Here is a 22,925-nt window from a genome sequence, read left to right on the forward strand (position 1 = left end):
GGTTACTAGCTTCTACTTAACCTCTCTGAGCATCAGCTTCCTTATCTATAAAGAGAAGATAACATGTAACGTTCACGTCTCTGAGTTATTAGAGGATTAAACAAGCTGACAAAGTCCTTAGAATACACGTAAATGCTTAAAAACTGTGGTTATTTTAATGCACGCAATAAATAAAAGTGAAGTGCAGAGTCCTATCAGACCCAAAGGTCTCATTAGGAACATCAGATGCCAACAAAAGGAAATATTCCAGCAAGCCATCAGTAAGTAACTGAGTAACAAATTCACAAATTCAACATGACCCATCTGTGTGACCAGGGTAGCTTTCCCAAGTCTGCCCATGAGAAATGGAGGTAGGAGAGATTTTCATATGATGCATGAGAAACAGGGATAAATCCTATTAACTACAAACTGTAGTGCAGGCTCAGCTCATTATAACCCAGAGGTGATGGACCCTGCTACTGTTCAATGGTGTCTCTTTAGAAAATAATTAATAAAAAAAGGACTCTTCCTAAGTAAAAAGGTTTACATGCATGACATGACCCATCTTTATAATTAAGACATGAATTCTTTTGCTATTCATTAAATTCTATTAATATACTTCTCGGCGTTTCTAATCAATGTAAAGAAGGTGGATTATTCAACTATTTGGAAAAGAAATAATTTTGCCTTACAATTTATACCCTACAAAGTGGATTAAAGAGTTAAATGGAATGCTATAAAGAAACAAGGATTCCACATATTGTTGTGAGACGTCTTTCTGAGTATTTCAGCACAAACCATACAGGAAAAGACTGACATATCTGACTAGGTAAAGATGCAGAACTTCTCTAATCAAAAGACACTTTTTTATTTTTTAGTTTGTTTATCTATTTTTGAGACATACACACGCACACACGCGCGCGCGCACACACACACACACACACACACACACACACAGAATCCCAAGTGTCAGAGCAGAGCCCAAAGTGGGACTCGAACTCACAGAACCGCAAGATCATGACCTGAGCCCAAACCAAGAGTCGGCTCTCATGTGACAGACAAAACCCATAAGCAAGCAACTAACAAAGAAAACATGAAACAAATAGTTTTAATCTCACTAGTTATCAAAAAACTACAAATAAAAACATCAATTTTTGCCTAGGAAGCTGGCAAAGATTACATAACAGTGTAACTAGGATTGCAAAGGTACAGAGAAACACACTCCATTTTTTTTTTTTAAGTTTATTTATTTATTTATTTAGAGAGAAAGACAGCAAAGGGAGGTGCAGACAGGGAGGAAGAGAAAATCCCAAGCAGGCTCCACACTGTCAGCAGGACTTGAACACACAAACCGCGAGATCGTGACCTGAGCCTAAATCAAGAGTCAGACGCTCAACCAACAGAGTCACCCAGGCACCCTGAAGTCTTTATACAAAGTTGCTGGGAATATAAACTGAGGCAACTTTTTTGGGAAAAGAACTCCAAATGTAACAGGATTCTGAAAAAGACATCTTTGACCCCAGCAATACCACTTCAAGAATTTAACATTAAAAAAAATATATATATACAAAGATATATGTGCTGCAGGATTATTTACTGTGTGTACGATAGTGCAATACTGGAAACAACCAACTGTCCACGAGTGTGGAACTAGTTAAGAAAATAATGGTAAATCCAAACGAAAAGGCAGCAATGCGGCTATAAGGTGAAAAGGAGCTATCACCACAGATCCTATAAACATTAAAAGAAAAACGAGGGGCGCCTGGGTGGCTCAGTCGGTTAAGAGTCCGACTTCGGGGGCGCCTGGGTGGCTTGGTCGGTTGAGTGTCCGACTTCGGCTCAGGTCATGATCTCACGGTCCATGGGTTCGAGCCCCGCGTCGGGCTCTGTGCTGACAGCTCAGAGCCTGGAGCCTGTTTCGGATTCTGGGTCTCCCTCTCTCTCTGCTCCTCCCCTGTTCATGCTCTGTCTCTCTCTGTCTCAAAAAAATAAATAAACGTTAAAAAAAAAAAAAAAAAAAAAAGAGTCCGACTTCAGCTCAGGTCATGATCTCATGGTTCGTGGGTTTGAGCCCTGCGTCGGGCTCTGTGCTGACGGCTCAGAGCCTGGAGTCTGCTTCAGATTCTGTGTCTCCCTCTCTCTGTCCCTTCCATACTCACGCTCTGTCTCTCAAAAATAAATAAACATTGAAAAAAAAATTAAAAAAAAAAAAAAAAAAGGAAAAACGAGAGGATATCTTGAAAACTTTAAGCCAACAAATTCCACACTTCAGATGAAATGGGCAACTTTCTTTAAAAGTACAACTTACCAAAGCTGATAGAAGCAGAAAAATAGGAAGAGTTCTTTGTCTAACAAAACTGTTATCTAAATCCTTTCCAAAAAGAAGCCTCCAGGCTGAGATGAATTCTAACAAACTATTTAAGAAAGCAGTAACAGTAACATTATACTAATTTTTTTGTCAAATAGAGACAAAAAACATTTTCCAAACAATATGAAGCCAGCATAACCCTAACACCAAAACCTGACAAAGACACTGCAAAAAAGAAAATAATTCAGACCATTATGAATACAAACATAACCATCTCCAAAAATGATTAGCAAAATGATTTAGTAATATACAAAAAAGGATAATATATCTGGACCAAGTTGGGTGTATCCCAGGATACATGACTGGCTTAGCACTCAAAAATTAATGTAATTCACCAACAGAACAAAGGGAGACAACCATAACAGAATCTTTCATTAAGTGCATAAAACGTATTTAACAGGACGCCTGGGTGGCTCAGTCAGTTAAGCAACTGACTTCGGCTCAGGTCATGATCTCACAGTTCGTGGGTTCGAGCCCCACATCGGGCTCTGTGCTGACAGCTCAGAGCCTGGAGCCTGCTTCAGATTCTGTATCTCCCTCTCTCTCGGCCCCTCCCCCACTTGTGCTCTGTCTCTCTCAAAAATAAATAAAATGTAAAAAAAAATAAAAAAAAAAAGTATTTAACAAATGTAAAATCGATTCATGATAAAAACTCTCAATACAAACAACCTCAAGCCGTATGATAAGCATCATAACAAACATCTGTAACCAGGAGCTAAGGAAATACTCAGGAAGCCAAGGCCCCACAAAGGCACTAATGTGGCCTCTTGAAAGCTGAGTGGGAGTTCCTAATGGGAATGAACCCTCCAGCTACAGAAAACCACTCATACAAAGGCACAAAGAAAGAATCCAACCTCTCTGGGCAATAGTGAGCATTCAGTGTGCCCAAAGCAAAGGTCTGGAGAGGTCAGGTATTCTGCACAGCCTCGCTGGCAAGGAAAAGCCACGGAAAATTTCACAACTGGCAATGTATGTGATCAGGTTCATGGTTTTCAAGTCACCCCCTTTTCTGTAATCCTTACTCGTTTTCCTCTTCACCTTGTCTTGCTCTTTTGGCCAGATGCTCATCTTCTAATTCTGTTAGATCCTTAGGCTCTTTCTCACTGGTAATTACGCTAAATACTGAAACAAAAAGAAATAGTCGTGAGCTAAAACAATTCTTTAACTTCATTAATAATTCAGCTCTAACACTAAAAGACTCACCTTTTTCTACCTGAATCCTAAAAGCATTTCTTTTTCTTCGACCATAGTCTATACTGAAAAACAGAACAAGAAGCTTAGTACAATGGTCTCCGCCAACATTTTCCTGTTAAAACCAATCTAAATTGATCCCATTAATTTGCATGAATATATAACTGTCACTGAATTCACACCGACCATAAGCTTATTTTTGAGTAACTTCTGAGTTTACATTTTCACTACTGTAATTTTTTTTGGTTAGAGACGGGGTTACAGCATCAGAAACCCAGGTAGCTTGTACTGGAGGAGACAGGGAGGATGAAATGAAGGAAGGTGGCTGGACTTCTGGGATTCTACAGGAGAGGGGCCATCCAGCTGTAGACATGTGTTATCCTTCAAGAAAAGGGATGAACGCCTCAGAAGGAAGCTCAGAGGTTGGCAGGGTTTCCACCACCACCATCGGCCCAGGGGGCACGGGCCCGGGGAGCGGCATGGGCCCGGGGAGTGGCACGGTCTCCTCGGTTCCAAAGGGCAGGGCAGGGCAGCCATCCTAGTGGGCCCACAGGACAGAGCACTGAAGCAAATTAATCCAATACGACTGGTATTGTAATCAGGATAAGAGGGGTTACATGACTTTTATCTTATTCTATCCTATTCTGTTCTATTTTGAGAGAGTAAGTGCAAGCTGGAGAGGGGAAGAGAGAGAAGAGGAGAAAGAATCCCGAGCAGGCCCCAAAGTACCAGCACAGAGACTGACACGGGGCTCAATCCCATGAACCATGAGATCATGATCTGAGCCAAAATCAAGAGTTGGACACTTAACTGACTGAGCCACCCAGGCACCCCAGAATAAGAGGGGCGCCTGACTCTGGATCTCAGGGTTGTGAGTCTGAGCCCCACTTTGGGTATGGAGATTACTTAAAAATATTTTTTTTTCCTTTTTTTTTTTAATTTTTATTTTTTTAAGTTTATTTATTTTTGACAGAGACAAACTGTGAGCATGAGCTGGGGAGGGACAGAGAGAGAGGGAGACACAGAATCCAAAGCAGGCTCCAGGCTTCCGGCTGGCAGTGCAGAGCCCGACGCGGGGCTCGAACTCACAAAGTGTGAGATCATGACCTGGGCCGAAGTCGGACGTTTAACTGACTGAGCCACCCAGGCGCCCCTAAAAATAAAATCTTAAAAAAATAATAACACAAGAAGAGATTAGAATACAGACAGACACACAAAGGAAAGACCATGTTAGGACACAGGGAGAAGATAGCCATCTGTAATGCAAGGAGAGACAGTGACCATTAACTTCTAGCATTCACAACTGTGAGGACTTAAACTTCTGTTGTTTAAGCTCCCCAGCCTCTGATACTTTTTTATGGCAATCCTAGCAAACTAATATACTGAGAAGAAAAAACAGGAGACTTTGAAATATACAAAGTGGTAATAATTAACGGAGTGACCTATCAGGAGGGGTGGGATTAGAGACACAAGAGAAAAACGGAATCTTTAGTAGGAAGCCTAGAGATGTTTCAAAGTAGCCAGGAAGCTCAGGCAGACCATGCCTACTGGTTTTAATCCTTTAATGAGATACGAGAAGAGGCCACACTGCTGACCAGTCTGGAAGGTACTGAAAGAGAAGCAGCAGCCATTGCCCTTAGTAACAAGGACAGCACGTTGCACATAACAGGTACCTGATAAATCTTTGTATAACTGAATTCTGAACCTATGGACTGGTGAACTAATGCCAGCAGCGATAATATCAACTGAAAATTTGGGCGAGATGGAAACTCAAAATGGTAGGAAAGGAAGGCAAGAATCTGGAGACTACATCTCTTTACCTGTACATTCTTTGTAAATCAGATGCTAAAACTCCAGTGTCCACATATTTGCCACATCTGTTACTGGTGAGGTACTGAAACAGAAAATACAACAAATATTCAACACTCAATCTTTCAAACTCAGATTTTAATCAGAGATTGAGCTACTCAAACATGTTATGCTATAATGTAAATTCATTATTAAGCGTATCAAAAACATAAATAAAAGTTACTAAATAATTGTCAAGTCTGGAACCAGAGAATTTAATTAACATTATTAATCGCTATGATGACACAATAGCAACAATTAGAATAGCTGTTTATTTTTGGTAGCTGTTTATTTTGGTTATTATTATAGGTAGTGAGCGCCTACTGTATCCTAAATTCCCAAATACCCCAGAACAAAGCACCAAACTCACAAGGGCATCAAAGGCTATTTTGAATTTAAGGGAACATATAACATTTGCCACCCGTCCAACACTGCAGGGACTTCCAGCCTGAGAAAATTCATGGTTTCAATATTAAATCACCTTTTGATGGTGTCATATTTTTACAAAACTGGGTTTTTAGCCGTTGCTGTAAGTAAATCCCATGCAAAAATGAATGTGGAACAGGAAATGAGAACGGCAGGGTCAATCTGATCCAATAGGCATACAAATCCCATTCGTGTGATCAGTTAAGAATGAAATACAACTATGTTAATTTTCCTTCCATTTTTACATGTTATTTTTTCAAAAAGCTACTAAGTTACTTGGACTATATAGTCACTAAGTGGCTTGAATGTAACTACCTAATAAACAGACCTAGCAGGTATTACTTTTGGCCTGGAGGCACCACGAAAAACTCCCAAGAAACTTGGTGCGCCGTGCACCTGCTGCATCACATAGTCTTTCAGCAGCACTCACAATCCTATGAGGTGGATGTTAGTCTTCCCAATTTATAGATGGGAAAGTTTAAGAGCCTTTAAAAGGCTAATTACTGGGGCGCCTGGGTGGCGCAGTCGGTTAAGCGTCCGACTTCAGCCAGGTCAGGATCTCGCGGTCCGTGGGTTCGAGCCCCGCGTCAGGCTCTGGGCTGATGGCTCGGAGCCTGGAGCCTGTTTCCGATTCTGTGTCTCCCTCTCTCTCTGCCCCTCCCCCGTTCATGCTCTGTCTCTCTCTGTCCCAAAAAATAAATAAAACGTTGAAAAAATAAATAAATAAAATAAAAGGCTAATTACTTGGGAGCGCGTAAATTACAGGGCCAGATTTCAAACCAGAATGTCAGCTTCCACGTGTCCAGGCTTGCTGGTTATCCCGTCAAGGGATGCCTGCCTTCATACCGCAGCTTCTTCCCAAGAACCCCTAATGGTCTTGGCACAAATGCCTCCAGTGACAAGAGGCTAGACACACAAAGCAGGACCGTTCCCGCGAACCTTCCCCTTCTCTGGACTCCTATCGCGTGTAGTCACTTGCTACAATTAATGTTGGATTACACATATTTGTGTACGTCTCATCTCCACAAGCAAACAGTTCCTTGACGGCAACAGAAATAACAGCTAAATTTGGGGGTGGTTATGCAGCAACATGTAACTAACACCCTTGTTAATCGGAGACAAACGCACTACGTGTGGGGAGAGGACTACAGTCTACCGCTAAGCGAACAGAGCAAGCAGAACCAACGCGGATGAGCCCGTCCGTGTGAATAAAATCTAGGCATATGTATAAACTCTCCATGCTGACCTCTACAGACATGAAGATGAAAGCAAGTCATTTTCTTTTACACCCTCTGTCCCTTCTATTTTATTTTATTTATTTATTTATTTTTCAACGTTTTTATTTATTTTTGGGACAGAGAGAGACAGAGCATGAACGGGGGAGGGGCAGAGAGAGAGGGAGACACAGAATCGGAAACAGGCTCCAGGCTCTGAGCCGTCAGCCCAGAGCCTGACGCGGGGCTCGAACCCACGGACCGCGAGATCGTGACCTGGCTGAAGTCGGACGCTTCACCGACTGCGCCACCCAGGCGCCCCTGTCCCTTCTATTTTAAACCGCAAGAACCTGGTGTTTTGATAACGAACCCAAGTAATAACAATAGGCGAAAACCGAGAATGTGAAGTGGTGAAGACTGACAAGGGCCACTGCATCCAGCCATCGGGAGTCACTGCTGAGCCACCTCCTGAGTAAAGTGACGCAGCAGGTGGTGGAACATCCAAAGCCAGCTGAGAGCTCCCAGAGCGAAGGTCAGTGTGGTCAGGACAGCGGAAGCAGGCAGGACAGCAAGGGACACACGGGCAAGGAGGAGACGGGGGCCAGAACGTGGCAGGCTCTGTAGGAGGGGTTTTCTTCAGCCTCTCTGGGAGTCCCCCGGAGCTCTGTGAGTGCGGCCCTGCAAGCTCTCTTTAAAGGGACCTCCCCGGCGGCCCTAACGAAGGACAGACCTTGTATAAAACCAGAATCACAGAGCTCACCTAGGGGGCTACTGTCAGAGTCTAATGAAGAGATGGCAGTTTTGGGGCACCCGGGTGGCTCAGTTGGCCAAGCCTCTGACTCCTGATCTCGGCTCAGGTCGTGATCTCACGGAACTGTGAGCTCGAGCCCCACGTCAGGCTCTGTGTGGAGGGTGGAACCTGCACGGGATTCTGTCTCTCTCCCTCTCTCTGCTCTCTCCCTCTCAGACTAAATAAAATAAACGCTAAAAAAAGAAGAGAGACAGAAAGAGAGATGGTGGTTTGGGCACAGATGGTTAGAGGTGGAGATGGAAAGGAGTGGCTGGGTTTGGAGTATACAAATAAATTGCTAATTAATTGGTTATAGAAGCTAAACAGGGACACCTGAGTGGCTCAGTCTGCTGACTGTCCAACTCTTGATTTCGGCTCAGGTCATGATCCCAGGGTCATGGGATGGAGTCCCAGGTCAGGCTGGGGCTGAGCACGGAGCCTGCTTAATATTCTCTCTCTCTCCTTCTTTGCATCCTGCCCCCTGCTCACACACTCTTTTCTCTCCTTCTAAAGTTAAAAAAAAAAAAACAAAAAAAAAAAAACGTGAAACAAAGGAGTAAAAATGGTTGTTAAGATTTTTGGCCCTGACAATGTGTCATTTACTGATACAGAGAACATTAAGAAAGGACAGGTTTGGAGAGAACACAAAAAAATTCAGTGTGGATATGTTGGTGGAGGCACTGGTCAGACACTCAGGAGGAAATGTTTAGTGGGCAGCTGGGTGTTCAAGATAAAATCCACACTGGAGACATAACTCTAGGAATATATAGATAGTATTTTCTAAAAAAAAAAAAAATTTAATGTTTATCTTTGACAGAGAGCGAGAGAGTGCACATGCGCGGGAGGGGCAGCAAGAGAGGGAGACACAGATCCCAAGCTGAGCTGTCAGCACAGAGCCCCACGCAGGGCTCGAACTCAGGAACCGTGAGATCATGACCTGAGCTGAAGTCGAGGCTCAACCGACTGAGCCCCCCAGGCACCTCTATAGGTAGTATTTAAAGTGAATGTCTTGGGGCACCTGGGGGGGCTCAGTCGGTTGAGCCTTGACTTCAGCTCAGGTCATGATCTCACGGTTCATGAGTTCGAGCCCTGCGTGGGGCTCTGTGCTCACAGCTCAGAACCTGAAGCTGCTTCGGATTCTGTGTCTCCCTCTCTGCCCCTCCCATGCTCGTGCTCTCTGTCTCTCAATAATAAATAAAATAATAAAGTGAATGTCTTCATTTAATTTATAACTGAGTTTGTATGGGGCTTCGTGTTTATAGTATTTTTAGTGAATAAGTAGTGTTTTTGGGTTTTAGATTGGATGAAATCCCCCAGGAAGTAGGTAAGAGGACAGAGAAACAGCACAGGGACTCAAGCCACTTCCAACATTTAGAATTTGGTGGAAGAAACTGATCCGCAAAGGAGGAGGCAGCGCTGGCAAATTAAAGAAAAACAAAGTATACATTCCCCCCCCACCCCTCACCCCCAAGTGCAAAGTGAAGGAACGGGTCCTCTCCTCCTACGAGTGTCTGCAGACTGTGCGTCTGCAAGGCATTCAGCACACAGACTGTCTACCCAGGGCTACAAAAGTGACAAATCCTAGGCAGGGCACCTGGGGGGCTCAGGCCGCTAAGCGACTGACTTTGGCTGGGGTCACGATCTCACAGTTCGTGGGATCCAGCCTCGCATTAGGCTCTACGCTGACAGTGCAGAGCCTGGTGGGATTCTCTCTCCCTCTCTCTCAAAATAGGTGAATTCAAACTTAAAACAAGAAAACCAGATGCAAAGGACCTATTACAACGTCAAACCCACTCCAAACACCCGCCCCTGTCCTGGCTCCTCAGGGTCCGCACCCGCCTGGTCCCCGGCTCCTCAGGGTCTACACCCGCCCGGTCCCCGGCTCCTCGGGGTCTACACCCGCCCGGTCCCCGGCTCCTCAGGGTCCGCCCCGTCCCCGTTCCCCGGCAGCCCCGCCGCGGAGGGAGGGCTGCCCGCACCCCGTCCAGGACCCGGGCCGCGGCGGACGGCTGGCCCAGGCTGGCCCGGGAGCCGCCGAGAAGGGGCCGCGCACGATACTCACCTGCACGACTCGCTGCTTCAGCCTGTTGTCCACGAACCTCGCGGGCCGGGGCTTCATCGCGCGTCCGGGAGGCCGCAGCCAGGACGCTGGGCTCCACGGGCACCGGGATCCTCACCGGGTTGCCCTCGGCGATCGCCGGGCAGGCCCCTCCGCCTTCTCCCGCCCGCCCGCCGCCCGGGCCGGTCCCCCGGCGCTGTACCTTCGCTGTCCCACCGCGAGTGAGGAGAACGCCACCGAGGACGAGGAGACCTGCCCACACCCGGGACTTTCCGGGCGGCCTATCCTGCAGGCTTGTCCGGCGGGCCCTGGATGCCAAGGACCCCTTTTGAACACGCTCAACTTTATTGTTCCCTCTGCGCGGACACGGGCGCGTGGCGGCTGCTGGGGCTTCCGGCGAGCGTCTTGCGTCTTCCCGCTCGCGCGTCGGGGTCGGACCGCAGCTTGCGCGAGGCCGCCTTGGTCCTGGCTGCAACCTTAGCAAACCCCGAACCTGGGGCGCCTGGGACGGTGAAGGCGGGATGAACCCGCAGGGAGGCCCTCTGCGGGCCCGGCGGGTGTGCGCGGCGGGGGGGGGGGGGGGGCGGCGGTCGCCGCCTTCGGAAACCTGGCTGTCAAGCCTCCGGTTTGTCCAGCACGTCCAGTGCAGGACTACAGCTTGACCTAGAAACTGCCCAGAATTTTGGTAAACGTCCGTATTTGCCCGTAAAGTTTTATGCAGTTAAAGAGACACAAACGGACAGCGTTCACACACACGCGCTCGCAGTTATCGGCTTTCGTTTCCGTTTGCTCGCTTGGTTAATCGCGTGTTGAGGCTGGGGTCGGGGGGGGGTGGAGATGGAATCAGAAGGCTGTGAGACGTGAACACATGACTCTTCTTACTCAAGGTACCGCGGGGTAATTTTTCCCTCGGAAGTGCAGATCACGTGGCTGCCCTTTTCAGTGGTCCTTATCCATATAGATGCTCACGCTGGTATTCAAAACTTTGGTTGACTTGGCTCCGCCTTCATTCCTCACTTCTTCACTGTGTGTGCACCCTGCTTGCAGCTAAGCAGCATTGCCTGCGTTTACGCGTCAGTACTGAGCACCTGCTGTGTCCCAGGCACTGGGTTCAGCTATGAAGAAACAAGGGATTCCTGCTGCTCCGAGGCTTCCGGTTGTCCTGGAAGGTAACGCTAATAGACATGTTGATCACACGCAGCTCTTTGCTCTCACCGACATCTCCGCTGGTCTGTCATGCCCTTCCTGGCCAGTCTATGACTTGTAGATTCCTAACTAACCATCTCCCTTTCAGCCTTTCCAGATACTTCCCTTCGTTACAATCTCCACCCAGGGAACCCTCCTCTCACTGAACAAAAATTTAGAGTGCCTCCCAGTTCCGGTCCCTGCCCTGCCCTTGAGTCTTGTGGGGAAAAGCAAAAGAATTACGATTATACCTTTTTACAATATCTTTTTTTATGATTAGGTTACTTATGTACTTGATTATATTAAGCTTTAGGGAAGATTTCATACAGTAAATAACACAAATACAGTCAACGCCCAGTAACTTTTTAAACGTAATTTAATTCTGTGCATGTGAAATGTATCACACAGAAAAAAGCAGGCTAAAGGGGCCAGCAGCATCACACTGCATACAAAGCAGCATGGTTTGTAGTCTGTAATTTGTCATAGAATACTATTCTACGTTTAGGGCTGGCTTCATGGGTGCATGACCTGTGCATGCACAGGTGCCCCTATATGTGTGTGTGGTTTTTTTTTTTAATGTTTTGTTTAGGGGTGCCTGGGTGGCCCAGTCGGTTAAGTGTCCGACTTCGGCTCAGGTTATGATCTCACAGCTCGTGGGTTCGAGCCCTGCATCCGGCTCTGTGCTGATAAGTCAGAGCCTGGAGCCTGCTTCGGGGTCTGTGTCTCCTTCTCTCTCCGCCCCTTCCCTGCTCGTGCTCTCTCTCTCTCTCTCAAAAATAAATAAACATTAAAAAAAAATATTTTGCTTAGGGGTGCCTGGGTGGCTCTGTCGGTTAAGTGTCTCCTCTTGATTTCAGTTTAGGTCATGATCTCACGGTTTAGGCTCTGCGTTGACAGTGTGGAGCCTGCTTAGAATTCTCTTTCCCTCCCTGCCCTCCCTCACTCTCTCGTGCTCACACACTCTCTCTCAAATACATAAACTGAAATATTTTGCTGGGGCACCTGGGTGGCTCTGTCGGTTAAGCGTCTGACTCTTCATTTTGGCTCGTGTCATGATCTCATGGTTCGTGGGTCAAGCCCTGTATTGGGCTGCACGCTCACAGTGTGGAGCCTGCTTGGGATTCTCTCTCTCCCCCTCTCTCTGCCCCTTCCCCGCTCGCGCGCTCTCTCTCTCTCTCTCTCTCTCTCTCTCTCAAAATAAACTGTGTGGAAACCAATTTGCCAATAAAGTTCATGTTAAAAAAAATAATAAAAATAAATAAACTTAAAAAATGTATTTTGCTTAATGTAATAGTATTCACAGTATTTCATCATTAAAAGCATTAAACATTTAAAATATATGATATGAAATGCACCATCTTTGATAATTATTTTTTTGACCATCTTTTTGTCAACCCTAATTTAATTAAGAAATTTAATACCCTAAACACTAGAATTTTAGGCTTTTTAAAAATTTTTGTATGGCTGTCAAAGGAAGGTATTACTTTTAAGCAATATAGTATTTCTCATTGTTCCTAATCAAAGGATTTCTTTCTTCTTTTCTTGGAAATACAATTGACACACAGTGTTTCCACCTTGGAATTCTTAAAACTTTTTGAACAAGTAGCCCGTTATTTTAATATTGCACTGGGAAAGGGGCACCTGGGTGGCTCAGTCGGCTAAGAATCCGACGGCTCAGGTCATGATCTAACAGTCTGTGAGTTTGAGCCCCGCATCGGGCTCTGTGCTGACAGCTCAGTGCCTGGGGCCTGCTTCGGATTCTGTGTCTCCCTTTCTCTGTGCCCTTCCCCCACTCATGCTCTGTCTCTCTCAAATACAAATAAACATTTAAAAAATTAAAAAAAATATATTGCACTGGGAAAATTTGCAAATTATGTGACCCCTACAGACCTGAAGTACTTTTCCACAATGCCTACTTCTTAAGGGCAAGCATTATGTTTTTCACCATTTTACTACATCAGGCGCAGCAGGCAGTAATTGAAAATAAGTTAATACTAGGTATTGATAATGGTACGCTTGAACATTTTCCAGTGGATTTCCTGCTAGTAATTATTTCTCTGAAGACAACTTCCATCAATTCTAGTGTTCAGATTAAATAGTATCATACATCTAAACCAAAAAGATGACTGACTAGTAACCTGAGTGAGTGCATACGATCTCAAGAACTTCCTGCAGTAATTGGAATGTCCTCCAACCCCACCTAGTGGTACTGGCACATTTCACCTGTGCTTCACGCCTTGGCCCTCCCAAACTTTGTATCTCACTGGCAGCCTAATTGTGCTTTATAATTTGGGTGATCTATATCCTGACTTAGGATAGTCCCGATTTTTACCTCTTGATCCAGCATGGTTATTAATAGTGTAGCAATTGGTGGAAATACATGAAAATCTCCCACATGAGAACAGGCAGACTATTGAGAACTCGGCAATAGCAGGGGAGGCCACCACCATCACTTGCATTCTGGCAGAGACTCAAAGGGACGCGGAGGGGTGGGGGAGCTTTGTGGCTGAAACAGGGACGGCGTCCGGGGTGCCCTGGTTGGAGGCTGTTGGCCTGGGGCAGCTGTAGGAGGGTGTATAGAAGCGGGGCATCCTATGTGATTAGGGGCGTGGACTCGGCTTTTTGTGGTTGGTCCTAAAGTTGGGAGTGGGGACGAAAACCAGGGAAACTGTCAGTTATTAATGGAGTCCTGGCCATGTGGGGCCAGTTGTTAATAGGATTTATTGTTTGGCCTCCCGGATTATTTGTTAGATTAATGGTTCTGGCGTTCTATCAGCCAGACTACTGGCTTCCTGGGTTGGATGCTGCAGGTTGTAAGGCAGAGTTCTGTTTGATTGATTCATTGATTGATTGATTTATATTTATTTAGAGAGTGCAAGTGAGAGAAGGGCAGACAGAGAAGAAGAAAGAAAGTCCCAAGAAGGCTCCACGCTGTCAGCACAGAGCTTGATGTGGGGCTCAAACTCACAAACCGTGAGATCATGACCAAGAGGTGGATGCTTAACTGACTGAGCCACCCAAGCGCCCCCAGAGTTTTGCTTTTATATGTAGCCTGGCTATTGTTCATTTGTATATTGGGTTTCTCACCTGATATCTCAGAAAGTTCCAGCTTGTACAGTACATTACGTGGTCACCCCATGTACGATAGGAACAAGGAGAAAAGGCGAGAGTACGCACGGCATTGGAGTCTCACCCAGGTTCCCAAGGGATGTTCCCTGCTTGCTGGAAGCTAGAGACTGAGTCTGTATCCTTGCTTTCTCAGGTTAAGGAAAAACTTTGGGGGTCCCTGGGGGGCTCAGTCTGCTGAGCGTCGCATCTTCAGCTCAGGTCATGATCTCATGGTTCATGAGTTGGAGCCCTGCATCAGGCTCTGAGCTGACAGCACGGAGCCTGCTTGGGATTCTCAATCTCTCCCTCTCCCTCTGTTCTCTCCTGCTCGTGTGCTTTGTTTCTCAAAATAAATAGACTTAAAAAAATAAAAACGAAAGGAAAAAAACCTTGATTTCTTTTATCTGATAAAGGCTAGTAATTCTTTTAACTTATAAAATTTTCCCTCCTTTGAGATGATTGCCTCACTCTAATTTTAGAAGTTTTTTAAAATTAATTTTTTTAACACTTATTTATTTTTGAGAGACAGAGCATGAGAGGGAGACACAGAATCCGAATCCGAAGCAGGCTCCAGGCTCTGAGCTGTCAGCACAGAGCCCGATGTGGGGCTTGAACCCATGAACTGAGAGATCATGCCTTGAGCTAAAGTTGGGCACTCAACCGACTGAACCACCCACGCACCTTTCATGTCCCTAATTTTTTTTTTTTAATTTTTTTTTCAACGTTTTTTATTTATTTTTGGGACAGAGAGACACAGAGCATGAACGGGGGAGGGGCAGAGAGAGAGGGAGACACAGAATCGGAAACAGGCTCCAGGCTCCGAGCCATCAGCCCAGAGCCCGACACGGGGCTCAAACTCACGGACCGCGAGATCGTGACCTGGCTGAAGTCAGACGCTTAACCGACTGCGCCACCCAGGCGCCCCTCATGTCCCTAATTTTAAGTAAAATGAAAATAATACTTTGAGCTGACATTTTGTGTATTAAATCCACAAATGTTTGTCATCTACTCTCTGCTGGGTCTGTGCTGTAGTGAGGATACAGTGACTGTCAAACAGATTATGGTCCTGAAGCTTAATGTTCCAGGGAGAGGGGCAGGCCCCAGACTGGCAAACAGTAAATGTATAGTTAGAATGATAAGAAATAGGGGCGCCTGGGTGGCTCAGCCAGTTAAGCGTCTAATTCTTGATTTCGGCTCAGGTCATGATCTCAACGGTTCGTGGGCTCGAGCCCCACCTCAGGCTCTGTGCTGACAGCGTGGAGCCTGCTTGGGATTCTCTCTCTGTCTCTCTCTCTGCCCTTTCCCTCTGCCCTTTGCGTGCTCACGCTCACGCAAAAGCTTGCTGTCTCTCAAGAAATAAACATTAAAAAAATAATAATGGGAACTAGCAAGGCTTTCACAGCCCCTGGAATGGTCCCTTTGGAAGAAGGTGTTGGATGGATGATTGTTGGGAAAGTGAATGAACGGGCTGAAGTAATTAACAGTGTACTCGGGTGTCCACAGTAAGAGGGCACCTGCTTCTGTCCAAGCGGCCAGGGGAAAACTGTGAGAACGTTACAGTTAAGGACCTTTGGGAGGGCAGAGACTGGTTGTGTTGGAAGTTTCTGGTCGAGAGAGTGAGCATAGGTCCTAACACCTCTGCCTGTTCCAGGAACGGAGAGAAAAAGTACACTGACTTATTGCTTAAAGCACCGTTACTTGAAGTTTCTGTCAGTCAGAATCAACATGAATTTGAGACAATGTAGGTTATTCGGAGGAGTTTCCGAAGTTGAGTCCCAGATGAATATGGAGGGACAAATGGCCAGGAAGAGCCCATTTCCTGAAGGAGAACTCAGCACCTGCTCTCTTTTTTTTTTTTAATTTTTAAAAAAAATGTTTATTCATTTTTGAGAGAGAGACAGAGAGCATGAGCGGGGGAGGGGCACAGAGAGGGGGAGACAGAAACCGAAGCAGGCTCCGGGCTCCGAGCTGTCAGCACCGAGCCCCACGCGGGGCTCAAACCCACAAACCGTGAGATCATGACCTGAGCCGAAGTCGGGCACTCAACCGACTGAGCCCCGCAGGCGCCCCCGCCTGCTCTTTTTTAAAAAACTCTATTGAGGGGTCACGTATGATGAATGCATCTGTTTTAAGTGCATAATTCCGTTATTTTCAAAACGGAGGTAAAATTTATATAACCTAAAATTCTCCATTGTAACTATCTTACGCTGTGAGATTCAGTGGCTTTAGGGCGTTTGCAGTGTTGTGCAACATCACCACTATGTAGCTCAAGAGCTGTTTCCTCGGCCCAAAAAGAAGCCCCGGGCCGTGTCCCTCCCAATGGCTCCCTTTCCCCTCCCTGGAAAGCACCGAGCTTCTCTCTGTCTCTATGGATTTCCCTGTCCTGGACGTTCATTTCAATGGAGCCGCACGATACGTGACCTTTTGTGTCTGGCTTCTTCCTCTTAGCACAGTGTTTCCAAGGCTTATCCGGGTTGTAGCGAATGTTCGTCCTTTGCTCCTTATGGTTGAATAATATCCCACCGAGTGGACAGATCACATTTGATTTATCAGTTCATCAGTTGATTGACATTAGGATTAGTTCCTCTCTTTAGCTCTTAAGAATAATATGCTGGAACGTTTCTGTACAGGTTTTTCTGTGAATACCTCGTTTTAGTGCTTTCGGGTACATATCTAATGGGGATTGGTGGGTCATTGGTGATTGAATGTGTACCTTTTTGAACAGTGACCCAACCGTTCTCCACGGTAGCTGCACTGTTTTACATTCCCACCAGCACTGCATGAGGTTCTGGTTTCTCTGAATCCTCCCCAAAACTTGTTTTCTGTCTTTTTTGTTTTTTAGTGAGAGCCATTTATGAAATGATATTTCATTGTGATTAAAAAAATTATTTTTTAATGTTTATTTATTTTTGAGAGAGACAGAGCACGAGCAGGGGAGGGGTAGAGAGAGAGGGAGACACAGAATCCGAAGCAGGCTCCAGGCTCCGAGGTGTCAGCACAGAGCCGACGCGGGGCTTGAACTACGAACCGTGAGATCATGACCGGAGCCAAAGTCAGATACCTAACCAACTGAGCCACCCAGACGCCCCATACCACATTGTAAATCCATTAATCCACTAGTGGACATTTGGATTGTTTCCTCTTCTGCTATCGTGAACAACACTGCAGTGAACATGGGTGTGCAAATATTTCTTTAAGATCTTGCTTTCAGTTCTTTTGAATATATTCCCAGAAGTGGGATTTCTGGATCACATGGTAATTCTACTTTTAAGTTTTTGAGGAACCTCCATACTGTTTTTCATAGAGGCTGCACCAATTTAAATTCCTATCAACAGCACACAAGGGTTCCAATTTCTTCACATCGTCACCAACAGTTGTTATTTTCTGGGTTTTGGTGGGGTGTTTTTTTTGTTTTTGTTTCTGTTTTTTTGATAGTGGCCAACCTTAGGGTATGAGGTGATATCTCATTATGGTTTTGATTTCCTGAGTCTGATAATTAATGATGTTGAGCACACTTTTCATCTGTTTGTTAGCTGTTTGTATATATTCGGAAAAATATGTTTGAATCCCTGCCAATTTTGTAATGGGGTTATTTTTGTTATTGTTGTTGAGTTGTAGGAATTCTTTATTCTTGTTAACTCCTTATCAGATACATGATTTCAAATAATCTCCTACTCTGTAGATTGCCTTTTTGCTCTCTCAGCAGTTTCCATGGATGCACAGTTTTTGTGTGTTTTTTTTTTTTTTTTAATTTATGATGCACAGAAGTATTTTAAGTTTGATGTAGTTCTGTCCATTTTTGCTTTTGTTGTCTGTGCTTTTGGTGTTATATACAAGAAGTCATTGTCAGATCCAATGTCATGAAGTCTTCCTCTTAGACTATGTAATTTCAGTTAATGTATCTTCAAGTTTGCTGATTATTTTTCTGCCTGATCACACCTTCTAGTGAATTTTTCATTCTAACTCCTTACTTAAATTCTATTGGGTTCCTTCTGTTGAAATCAGTGTGTGTCCTTCAACTTTGATTTTTTTTTTTTTCAGAATTGCCGTAGCTATTATAAGTTCTTTGTCTTACCATATAATTTTTATAATAAGCTTGACATTTCCTTTGAAGAAATCCTGCTGTGATCTTGATTGGTTTTGTGTCGAATCTGTAGATCCATTTTGGAAGAATTGACATTTTAACAACTTCGACTCTTCTAAGCCATGAACATGGTATATCTATTTTAGGTCTTCTTTGATATATTTCATTAGTGTTTAATAGTTATCACGTACAGATACTGGAGATATTTGATCAGATTTATCCCTAAATATTTCATGCCTTTTGGTGATACTGTAAGTATTACTATTTTAAAATTTTGATTTCTGTTAGTGGGTAATAGAAAAATGCAGTTGATTTTTGTGTATTGATTTTGTGTCCTCCAACCTGGTTATAAAGACAATCTATATGGACTGAATTGATTTCCTCTTTTCTAGTCCATATGTATTTTTTTTCTTCTTTTGTGCTAAGCAGACAGCAGAGATGTACAACTGAACACAGCAAGATTAAGCGAGTGTCCTCACATGAAACCCCAGCTCCATTTCCTCATTTTTCCTTCTCAGAAATCTGGCAAGTTTGGCTTGTACTCTTCTAAGCAAGAGTTTGGATTCTTTTCTGGACTAACCAAAGGGCTCTAGGGAACAGACACACATTTGAGGAGGTGAGGGGCAACCACTGACCGAGTAGCTGACCACTGATCAACACACAGTGAAACCTACTAGTCAACCAGCCCTGCCCATCCACACTGAGCTCCCAACCACCTTTTTTGCATTTTTATTTTTTATCTTATTTTTAATTTTTTTTTATGTTTATTTATTTTTGGGAGAGAGAGCACAAGTTGGGGAGGGACAGAGAGAGAGGAAGACACAGAATCTGAAACAGGCTCCGGGCTCCAAGCTGTCCACACAGAGCCCAACGTGGGGCTCGAACTCACCAACCGTGAGATCATGACCTGAGCCTAAGTCAGAGGCTTAACCTACTGAGCCGCCCAGGTGCCCCTTGTTTGCATTGTTAAATTTAACATATGAACAGACAGACCATCAGGGATTAAAGTTAATCTCCAACATTGAAACACAGACCAAAACAAATTAGTGGAAACAGAAATTAGAGGTAACAGAGGTAATGCTCAGAGCAGAATATGTCCGATACACCAAAATTTATATCCTCATGGAAATGAGAAGATACTGTATCACTGAAACAAGAAGAGGATAGTATAAAAAAAAAACAAGACAAAAAGGATCTCTTATAAATTAAAGAGAAAACAGTAAATAAGCTTCATCAGAAGGTTTGTCAGGTAGAGTTGAGGAATTCCCACAGAAAGTAAAACAAAATACACAGGGATGGAAATAGAGGAACCATCCTGTGTCTGGGAAGTCCCAGTGTATTAATAAAAGTTGTTTTATGAAGCAACAAGGTACAAAACAGAAGTTTTACAAAACCTTAGCAACCCTGCAAACGTATGAGAACTGGAAGGCATGTGTTTCACATCCACAAGTCCACTGAGTGCCTAACACAGTGAAGAAGACGTGTCGTCATGGCACTTCAGAACGTCAGGGAAAAGGGAAGGTCCTAAGTCTTCCCGGAAGAACGGACAGAATACATCCGTAGGATCAGGAACTTTAGAACGCACAAAAATTTCAACTTAGGCACTAATACAAGCTAGAAGACAAGGGAGCAATGCTGCAAAAATTATTCCAGAAAATTTCCAACCTGTAATTCTACACTAATTCAAACTATCGATCAAGATGGGACTAGAACAAAGCTAACCCCAGACATGCTAGGTGTCAAAGATTTATATCCATGTATCTTTTATCTGGAATCCTCACCCAGCAAGTGAGGAATCCATTCAGTTTGAGAAGAGTATGTATTCTGTTGGGTGAAGTCATCCATTGATTCATCCATAGATGTGAATTACATCCTGTTGATTGATGTGATGCTGCACTTGATCTCAGCCAAAAGGCCGAGAAGCGATGATTGACGGTGTTGTTGAGTTCAGCTGTGTCCTTACTGATTTTCCGTCTGCTGTGTGTGTCCATTTCTGTCACAGAGTTGTTGAGGTCGCCAAGTCTAATGGCGGATTCATTTATTTCTCCTTGTAGTTCTGCCAATTACTGCCTCACATATTTTGACGCTCTGTTAGGCGCATACACATTAAGGATCATTGTGTCTTCTCGGAGGCTTGGCCTTTTATCATTATGCAGTGCTCCTCCTATCCCTGATAATCTCTCTCACTTTGAAGTGTGCTTGGTCTGAAATTAATATAACTTCTCCTACTTTCTATTTTTAATGTTTATTATTTTGAGAGAGAGTGTGCCAGCAGGGGAAGGGCAGAGAGTGAAGAAGAGACCGAGAATCCCGAGCAGACGCTGCACTGTCAGCACGGAGCCCTGTGTTGAGCTCGAACTCAAAAACGGTGAGATCATGACCTGAGCTGAAATTGAGAGTCACATGCCTAGCCGACTGAGCCCCCCAGGTGCCCCTATGCCACCTTCTTTTGATTAGTGTTAGCATGGGATATCTTTCTGCATCCCTTTACTTTTTTTTCCCTCCAGCTTTATTGAGATCTAATTGCGTATAACAGTGCCTAAGTTGAAGGTGTACGGCATAATTATTCGCTGCATGTAAGTAAGATTAATGAATACTTCCTTTGCCTCACGTAATTACCATTTTGTTGTTGTTCTGGCGAGAATATTAAAGTTTTACTCTCATAGCAACCATCCCTTTACATTTAATTTATATGTGTCTTTATATTTAAAGTTTCTTCTAGACAGCATGTAGTTGGGTCTTGTTTTTTGATTCACTACGATAATCTCTGTCACATAATTTGTACGTTTAGACCATTAACATTTAGAGTGATTATTGGTACAGTTGTATTCACATCTACCATTATTTGTTACTGTTTTCTATTCATTGCCTTGGCGTTCTTGTCTTCTATTCCTTTTCTGCCGTTTGGGATTTTAATAGAGCATTTTATATGATTCCTTTTTCTCTTCTTTCTTAGCATATCAATATCACTTTTTTGTGTGTGCGTGTGGTTGCCCTAGAGTTTGCAATACATATTTATGATGACTCCATGTCTGCGTTTAAATAATATGATCCCGCTCTGGCATTTACAAATGGCCACTTTTGCCTTCCCCTGTTGGAAGATTTTTCTTCAGTCTTCACTAGGAAAACCTGAGAGAACTCCAGGATGTAAGATTCACACTAGTGTGGCTGCTCGAGTTTTCTATTCAGCCTCGTCCCACTGAGCCTCCGACTTTGTGTCACTGTTGAGGGTTTCCTGCCCCAGTGGAGATTTCTGCCCCGACAAGTCATGATTGCGACAGCCTGTCTCTCTCTCGTGTATTTGAAGCAGTGACCTCACTCCTCTGATAGATGTAAGAAACGTTGATTTTTCAGTTTATTTGGCTTTTTATTTGTTAGGACCTAGGGGTAATTTGCTAGCTCCTTACAAGCCAGACTGGAAACTTTAACAGTTCAGTTTAACAGTTTTAACTTTTTTTAAGGTTACTTATTTATTTTGTAAGAGACAGAGCATGAGTGCTCAAGCAGGAGAGGGACAGAGAGAGAGAGAGAGAGAGAATCCCAAGCAGGCTGATGGTGTGGACCCCGACACAGGGCTCGAACTAACTGTGTTATCGTGACCTGAGCCGAAATCAAGGGTCAGACGCTTAATCGATTAAGCCACCCAGGGACCCCTCAATTTGTACTTTTAAAAGCATAATCCATATTTTATTTAAAAAAGTTTTTTTACGTTTATTTTGAGTGAGAGAGAGAGCAGGAGCAGGGGAGGGACAGAGAGAGAGGTTGAGAGAGAGAATCCCAAGCAGGCTTGGCACTATCCGTGCAGAACCCAACGTGAGGCTTGGACCCATGAACCCTGAAATCACGACCTGAGGTCGACTGAGCCACCCAGGTGCCCCAAGCTATATTTTAAACCCAAAGTCTTGATCTCTCTGTTTCTCTCTCTATTTCTATGTCGCACACACATACACACTGTTTTTGAATCCTGATCAACATTGTTCTCTCAAATTTTGCCATTGCAACCATGTTTTGAATTTTCAAGTAGAATGAGGCAGAGACTGTCTTGATTAGAACTTGCAACTCTCGGGGCGCCTGGGTGGCACAGTCGGTTAAGCGTCCGGCTTCAGCCAGGTCACGATCTCGCGGTCCGTGAGTTCGAGCCCCACGTCGGGCTCTGGGCTGATGGCTCGGAGCCCGGAGCCTGTTTCCGATTCTGTGTCTCCCTCTCTCTCTGCCCCTCCCCCGTTCATGCTCTGTCTCTCTCTGTCCCAAAAATAAATAAACGTTGGGAAAAAAAAAAAAAAGAACTTGCAACTCTCACTCTTGATTCTGGTCCCAGATTTTTCTTTTTTTTTTTTTTTTACTCAGAATTAAACAGCACATAAAGAATATGGGATAGCCTGTTGTTTTCTGCTCCAACTTGAGAGGGACGTGAGATTAGGTTTATGTTTTTAATAAAATCTGGAATAATTTTAATGAAATTTCTCCTTAGAGTCCGTATAGGTCATTCATTTAGCAAACATTTATTAAACACCAGCTATTTACAGGATGGAAGCTACGGGGGTGTACAAAAACTAATAACATGTTACTTTCAGTGTAATCTAGGGCATGGCTGGCTGGGCATGTGGAGCAGTTGATGTGATGAAGGCTCTGACAGTGGTGTGTGCAAGGGGTGGGGGGGTATAGCCCTAGCT

At 44.4% G+C, this 22,925-nt stretch overlaps 1 protein-coding gene across 7 annotated transcripts in view; it reads right to left on the minus strand.

Moving 5' to 3' along the window:
• The window catches only part of NVL (nuclear VCP like), a 90,770-nt gene extending 80,429 nt beyond the window's left edge, over positions 1-10,341 (minus strand). For 3 of the 7 annotated variants that reach the window (XR_003965840.1, XM_030302106.1, XM_030302102.1), the window contains exons 1-4: positions 9,879-10,340; positions 5,359-5,432; positions 3,551-3,603; positions 3,370-3,469 (exon numbers count right to left, since the gene is read on the minus strand). Coding sequence is in view for 6 of the 7 variants with exons in the window: in XM_030302106.1 (XP_030157966.1) it covers positions 3,370-3,469; positions 3,551-3,603; positions 5,359-5,432; positions 9,879-9,935 (284 nt within the window). In the remaining variant the exon portion in view is untranslated. Of the gene's footprint in view, positions 1-3,369; positions 3,470-3,550; positions 3,604-5,358; positions 5,433-9,878 lie in introns of all 7 variants that reach the window. The other 4 variants (XM_030302105.1, XM_030302104.1, XM_030302108.1 and 1 more) reach the window with 4 other exon arrangements.
• Positions 10,342-22,925: the final 12,584 nt, after the last annotated feature.

This window comes from Lynx canadensis, chromosome F1 (assembly GCF_007474595.2).
Source record: "Lynx canadensis isolate LIC74 chromosome F1, mLynCan4.pri.v2, whole genome shotgun sequence".
NCBI classification, from domain to species: domain Eukaryota; kingdom Metazoa; phylum Chordata; class Mammalia; order Carnivora; family Felidae; genus Lynx; species Lynx canadensis.